We start from the raw sequence: 7,057 nt of genomic DNA on the forward strand, positions 1-7,057 counted from the left end.
TTCCTCTCAAACATTTGTTATTACTCGTCCTGTTGATTATAGCTATTCTAACAGGTGTGAGATGGTATCTCATTGTGGTTTTGATTTGCATTTTCCTAATAGCTAGCGATGTTAAGCGTCCTTTTATGTTTGTTGGTCATTTGTATGTCTTCTTGAGGAAAGTGTCTGTTCAGGTCCTCTGCTCATTTTTTCATTGGATTGTTTGTTTTTTTGTTGTTATCAGGTTGTATGAATTCTTTGTATATTTTGGATATTAGGCCCTTACTGGAGGCATTGCTTGCGAATATATTTTCTCATTTGGATGGAACCCTACTTTTAAAAAAATTCCCTTTACCTAAGCTGATATGAAAATCTTCTCATTTATATGATTGTTAAACATAGAGTTGTGAGGATTAAGCGGCGTAGTCTTGGTGAAGGCCTTGATGCATAGCAAGTGTTCGATAGTTTCTCTTTCCCACTCAAAGGATTTGGAGGCAGCTCTTGGGCCACACTGTGAAACTCAATTTGTGTCTCATGATCAGGCTCCCAGGAGGAGGGTAGGGAGGGCTGAAGCCATCATAGCCTTCTCTGCTCACAGGATCGGCTTTGCTATTGCCAGGCGTCTGGCCCAGGATGGGGCCCACGTGGTAATTAGCAGCCGGAAGCAGCAAAACGTGAACCAGGCAGTGGCGACACTGCAGAGAGAGGGGCTGAGTGTGACGGGCACCGTGTGCCATGTGGGGAAGGCGGAGGACCGGGAGCAGCTGGTGTCCAAGGTGAGGTGTCAAAAGGTGGAAAAACACAAGGAGGAGAACATGCCCATCCTTTCATTCACTGCTCAGCCCTGGTTGGAGCAGAGACCAGGATGGGGTCCAGAGGCCCGATAACACCACCTGAGACCACGATTGCTCACAGTTGAACTGAGCAGACACTGGCCCTCTGGAAAGTGGCCTGTTCATGAGAGGACCCTCTCCCTTTCACCCCCTACCCCCACACCCTGAGAGAACTATGGGTAAAGAGGGGTCTAAAGGAATTTTCCCATCCCAAGCCCACAGAGAGATTCCTGGAGAAGACTTTCCTCCCCTGAGGCCCTCAGCACAGACAGTCTGCCCCTGGCCTAGCCAGGGCACTTACCTTCAGCAAGAGTTTGGTTCTCACAGAGGCTGTCATCTTTCCTGGTTGAGACAGTATCTAATCCACATGCTTTGCCTCAATGCACCATGCAGCTGGGCTGTTCTCCTCACGCCATCATCTCCACAGCTCCACACTCACCCTGCCCTTCATGGTGCCCCTCCCTGCAGGCTCTGGAGCACAGCGGAGGTGTGGACTTCCTGGTGTGTAATGCTGCAGTCAACCCCCTGGTGGGGAGCATCCTGGGGACCAGTGAGCAGGTATGGGACAAGGTAAGAGGCTTTTGGGAGCTGGCTGAGGGGCTGAGGTACCAGCTCTGTACTGGGCTCCAGCAGGCACCACGCCCACTGAGCCTCTCCCTTCCCTCCTAAAGTTACTGTAACTACAGGCGCTGGGCCAGGCCTGACCACAGGTGTGCCCCAAATGTGCCCTGAAGCTACTTTCTGGTCTGTGTGATTTTAAAGCTAGTTCATTAGCTCTTTCTGCTTTCTTTTCTCTTCCCACCCCTTTTGCACTGATTCAGCAAATATGTATTGACAGCTTGCTAAGTGCCAGGCACTGCTCCAGGCTCTTGAAACAGAGCTGAGGGAGTAAGTCTCTGTTCTTGGCAGGACCCAAAATTATAAGGTCTCTGCTCTCTGTCAGTAATTTATGTCCTTATATCCTGTGGTGGGCACATATATCGGTGGTGGTGCTTCTCTTTGGCGACCCGTTCCCGCTGCTGAGATTCTCTGCCTTTCCTAGATGAGGGCTCTTCACTGTCCGTCCATCAGATGAACCTGCTGCACGGGTCAGACCGGGACCCGCCTGCCAACTTTCCATGGGCTGAGATGTTCCAACTCACTGAATCCACTTAATCCTGCCACCTGGTGCACAAGGGTCCAGGAGAGGCCTGGTCAAATGCCGTGAGGTCTATCTCGGCTTCTTTAGGACTCCTGTTCCATTCACCCCTGTGTCCTGTTCTCTTGTCCCACTGATGGACTAGATGGGCAGATGAAGTCACATTCTCCCTGAAATGGTTAGCATTCCCTTCTGCCCCAGGCACTGGGCTAGAGCATTTCCTTCTGCCCTCCCCAGTTCTCCTCACTCTGCCAGTCTGTTCTCAGGCTGGCCTCTCCTGCAAGCTGTCCTTGGCCAGGTGCCCTTCCCTCCACCCTCAGCCAGGATCTGAATCTGAACTTCCTGCAGGCCCTGCCAGCAGCCTCCAGGCTCTCCAGCTCTCCTAATACCTCCGAAGGATAATCTGTGATCATGTAGCTGGGATTTCATTGCTGACAGTCTCCAAACCCTCCGGACTCATTTTCCCCGCTAGTGTCTCGTGCGTGGGTTCACGACTCTTTTTCTCGAAGCCGTTTGAAATCTTCCCTCCTGAAGATGGGAGCACTTGCTGACAGCCAACCTTACTTTCTATGCTGCTCCCTTATCCCCCAAGCTTGCTCTTCCACACGCAGTTCTGTACCACTGGACAGAAATCGTCCCCCAATTGCAGCTGCCACCATTTTGGAGGTGAAATGGTCACACAGTGATTTTAGAATTTAGCCGATGCTCTGCTTTTGCCCGGATGCAATTTTCGGTTGGTGTCCTGTGAGGAATTTCTTCCTGCTCATCTTACCCTTGGGCCAGTCTGAGCACCTCCCCGGGAGACCGCCATCCTCTCCAGTGGGTTGGGATCTCTCATGTACCACCCACCGCGTCTCCTCCATCCCTTCTTCAAGGACTCTGCAGCATGTACCCTCCTCAGGCTCACTGTCCCTACTCAGAACTTGGTGGCACACAGAGCTACTCTTCCTTCCTCGCTATTAGTGCAGTTCTTCCGAGCAAGAGAGGGACTCTCACCTTTTTCTTGACTCACATTTGGCTCCTATGTCAAGGAGGGGCCTTGTCGCAGCCCATCGCCCACGGAGCTGACACACATGGAGCTTAGGGCAGACATCCCGTGGCGGGTGGGACTCTGTTTTGAACAGAGAGTGACCAGGAAGCCCTTAGCCTAACCCTCAATTTCTTCTTATTGGGAATCTTACACTGGTACCCCCTTTATACATCTGAGCCACGATTTGCAGTCCTGGAGGGCATCCCAACACCGGGCACCTGTTATCAGATGGGCCTCCGCACGCTCAGCTGAAGCATTTTCCCTGTCCACATCCAAGGGGTCGAGTGGTAGGGGATGAGAAGTGGGAAAAACGATGGACCAGCTGGTCAGTTCCAGATGGCAGCCTCGTTTCTTAAAGACAAGGGACGCAGTCGACCTCACTAAAGACAGCACTCCACAGGAGCGATCCCTGATGCCACTCTAGTCCCAGCTGGCAGTCTGTCCAGTCCCGGGCTCAGTCTCTGCTTCTTTCCTTGCCAGTTCCCCTCCTAATTCCCCCCTGTCCCCAGGCCCACTAGACAGAGTTCCCAGACAGAGGGCCAGGGACACTTATGTCTAAGCCCAGATCCAGGATGTAATCAGAGACAAGATCAGCATGGACACCTAATTCCCAGAATGGCAGTTCTCTGTCGTGTTTCCGTTTATGTTTTGGCCCAGAAAAGCCCAGAACCGTGTCTGCAATAAACCAGAGTGTATATAGGCCCTCACAGCATGCGTGTTTGTGAACATAGAATAATCACGGCTGTGAACTGCGGGCACCAACCTCTCTCTAGGTTTTCCTTATTTTTCTAGACTTATTTTTCCTAGTCTCCATTGCTCCATGCACAACACCTGTTTGATTTGTTCCAGGCTGTTGCATTGAGTATGTTCATTTCTCTTGGGACAAGGCAAGAGCAAAAACAAATAAAAACACGGAGAGACAAAGAAGTTTCTTCCAGAAATCTCCCCTGTTGTCTGTACTTTCCCTCCACACGTTCTTTAATCTTTTTCCTGTGGCCTCTGTTTACAACTTCTATCTGCCCCGTCTGATCTCGGAAGCTAAGCAGGGTCGGGCCTGGTTAGTACTTGGATGGGAGACCACCTAGGAAGACCAGGTGCTGTAGGCGTAAAAACAAACAAACAAACAAACAAACAAACAAACAAACAAACAGAACCAAAAACATCCCAAACAACTTCTATGTGCACGTCCACACTTTGTTTAAAAGGTGTGAACATTTTCTTCCTTCACCCCAGCCCTGAGCAGTTCACATTGTCAGGGCTCTGCTCGCAGGCCTCTCCCGAAGCCGTGTACCTATTAAACCATTAGAAGTCAGAAATAGTTCTTGCCGGGTCAGAAGGGCGAGTAGTGTCTCAGCTCTGCACACATCTGGGTTTGCTGCAAAATTGTAGGACTCCAAGTGTCTTGTGAGAACAGGCCTGGGCTGACTGTGTCTCTCGCCACCCTCCAGCGTGTCCCTGCTCTGATTTCAGATCCTGGATGTCAATGTGAAGTCCCCAGCTCTGCTGCTGAGCCAGATGCTGCCCCACATGGAGAAGAGAGGGTATGGCTACTGGGTTGGGGTGGGGACTGGTGGCAGTTGGGGAGACTGAGGCCCAGGAGTTGAGTCTGGAGAGCACAGGGCACAGCTGAGAGTGGGAGAGGACAGAACAGGTCTCCCTGGGATCACCTGCCCCGCCCCTCCGCCCCTCCTCACCCTGAGTGCAGCTACGGCTTCTAATTCTAGTGACCGCAGAATGAAGGTGATATTCCAGGGGCCCAGGCGTGTTCTCCTTGGCCTTGATATCACCAAGTTTGGGAAGAGGCTGTGCTTTAGCTCCTTATCCTGTGAGCCGTCCATCGGCACCCTCATCTACTCTGGTTTCTTCACAACCGGCCAATTTTTTTTTCACCAACTGATAGCCTATGGCAGGGTGTGCCCCACTTCTGCCCACAGGGAGAAACCATCACAGGCCCCTCCTCTTTCCTGGCTTCTTGATCTTCAGGGACCCTGCTTCTGGTCCAGATCCCAAATTTCTGTCTCGTGTCAGGGACTTGGCCACCACTTCCCTCAGGACACATATGTTCCTCTGGCTTCTCTTTGCAGACACTCCCTTTAGGGACTGGCTGGGGACTGTCTTGGAGAGAAAGAAAAGTTCTTGACAGTCACTTCTTGTCTCCTCCTGACTGATCTGCTTCTCGGAGGTGGCCCGTCGCTAGGCATGTCCCATCAGCCGTGGTGCCTTCGCCAAGCCCACTCTGCCCTCTTCCCCACGCACTTGGCCTTCTGCTCATCTCCCCCCAGGGAGAGGCAGGGGAGTATGATGGTTCTGAGCACGGACACTGGGTCAGAGACGTAGGGTTGCATTCCTACGTCTGCCACCCATTGACTCTGAGCCTCGGTTTCTGTAGCTGTGAAATGCGGATAGTAGTAGGACCTGTGTGAGGTTTGCGCTGCACTAAAATTTAGTTCTCAGCTTCCTCTCTCTTCTTGTGTCTGTCTGTGTCTTCTCAGGAAGGGTGCTGTCATCTTGGTCTCCTCCGTTTCAGCTTATTTGCCAGTTGTGGTGAGTGCTTGCTCCGTATGTTTTGGTTGGGATAAGATGGGGGGTTTCCTAGAGTCCCACAGGGTCAGTGTCTGGGACAGACCCCCACCTTGCTCCTGCCGCCCTAGGCTGAACTGGTGCCCATGTAGCTGCTGGTTCCCTCAGACCAGGCTGGGGAGTGTGTCTGAGCTCTGGGTTTAGGCCAAGTGTGATCCTCTGTAGGTGAGAACTTCAACTGACACTTTCCTCCACACCCTGATGTCCTCCTAACCCCTGTTCACCTGGTCTTAGGAGTTGGGTGTCTACAACGTCAGTAAGACAGCCCTGCTGAGCCTCACCAGGGTGCTGGCCATGGAGCTGGCTCCTAAGGGCATCCGGGTGAACAGCCTGGTTCCAGGAATAATAGAGACTGACTTCAGCAAAGTGGTGAGCACTTGGGTGTGCCCTCCGTTCTCTAGCCTGGCTCAGTGGAAACCCTTCCCAAAGACTAAGGGATAAAGAGGATCAGCATCCTTACAGATGAGGCCCTCACTGTCCTCTGAACTCAGCCACGACCCAGTCCATCAACATCAAGAGGGGCAAACCTGTCCTGAGTGCTCTGTCATGTGACTACCTCGGGGACGTCCCATGTTCTTGTTCTGGCAGCACTGACTCCTTCATCTCTTCTCTTTGCCCAGTTACATAAGAATGAGCCTACGAGGAACATAGTCAAGGCACTATCGATGCAGAGGCAAGTGGGTTTGATCCTTCGGTGGTCTGGGTACCTTTGGGGAAGGTCGTCTGAGCCTAACTCAAGAGCAGACCTCTCCCTGTCTTCTGGCCATTCCTTTTGCTGAAGCCTGGGCTCCACATAGCCCTGGAGGGTGCAAGTGGTTCTGCCAAATTGACCCCATCACTCCAGGGAGCCCACTCCCACCTTGGCCTGTGAGCCCCAGAGCAGTAGAAGCAGAGTCTAAGATCGCTGACACTGTGTTCTGTGCTCCTTCCATCCAGGGTCGGGCAGCCTGAGGATTGTGCAGGACTCGCGTCCTTCCTATGCTCTCCAGATGCCAGCTACATCACTGGCGAGAACATTGTGGTGGCTGGCTTCTCGCCTCGTCTGTGACGGGGCCTGGGGGCCGCAGAGCTGTGGGTCTGGGCCTAGGTTCCTGAGGATGGGTGAGCTAGGAGATCATTAAGCTCTAGGGACAGAGTCCAAAGTTCTGCCGGACTAGCAATCTGGGGGCTCGCTCATGCCAGGCCTGAGGAAGAAGCCCCATTAGTCGCATCCTCGTGACCCTCTGAGCGAGTGTTGTCGATTTGGCTGCTGTGATCCAACCAACACACGGGTTCTTGGATTCTTGGTGTTGGGCTGTGGAGCCAAGGGAGTTCACGGGGCTGGTGCTTCGCAGGGACCATCAAGGGCAGGACCAGAATCTCAGGCACCTGAAGGATCCCAGCTCCTTCTGTCTGTCCTCTGTGCTTTAAAGGTTTCTTCCCTAAAATAAACTCAAATTTATCCTCAAGTCTGTTAAGTCTTGGTAAAGGTGGCGCCTAGGGCAGCATGGCCAAGGA

General features: G+C 52.5%; 1 protein-coding gene across 1 annotated transcript in view; it reads left to right on the forward strand.

The window, feature by feature from the left end:
• Window positions 1-6,661, forward strand: part of DHRS2 (dehydrogenase/reductase 2) — a gene marked incomplete at its 3' end in the record, with an annotated part of 8,582 nt that extends 1,921 nt beyond the window's left edge. Inside the window, 7 exon segments of the mRNA XM_011372845.1 lie at window positions 578-755; window positions 1,281-1,382; window positions 4,451-4,521; window positions 5,473-5,524; window positions 5,795-5,943; window positions 6,181-6,233; window positions 6,497-6,661. Coding sequence (XP_011371147.1) covers window positions 578-755; window positions 1,281-1,382; window positions 4,451-4,521; window positions 5,473-5,524; window positions 5,795-5,943; window positions 6,181-6,233; window positions 6,497-6,661 — 770 coding nt within the window.
• Between the last annotated feature and the right edge of the window lie 396 nt (window positions 6,662-7,057).

The sequence above is a fragment of the Pteropus vampyrus genome, unplaced genomic scaffold (genome assembly GCF_000151845.1).
Source record: "Pteropus vampyrus isolate Shadow unplaced genomic scaffold, Pvam_2.0 Scaffold213, whole genome shotgun sequence".
Taxonomy (NCBI): Eukaryota; Metazoa; Chordata; class Mammalia; order Chiroptera; family Pteropodidae; genus Pteropus; species Pteropus vampyrus.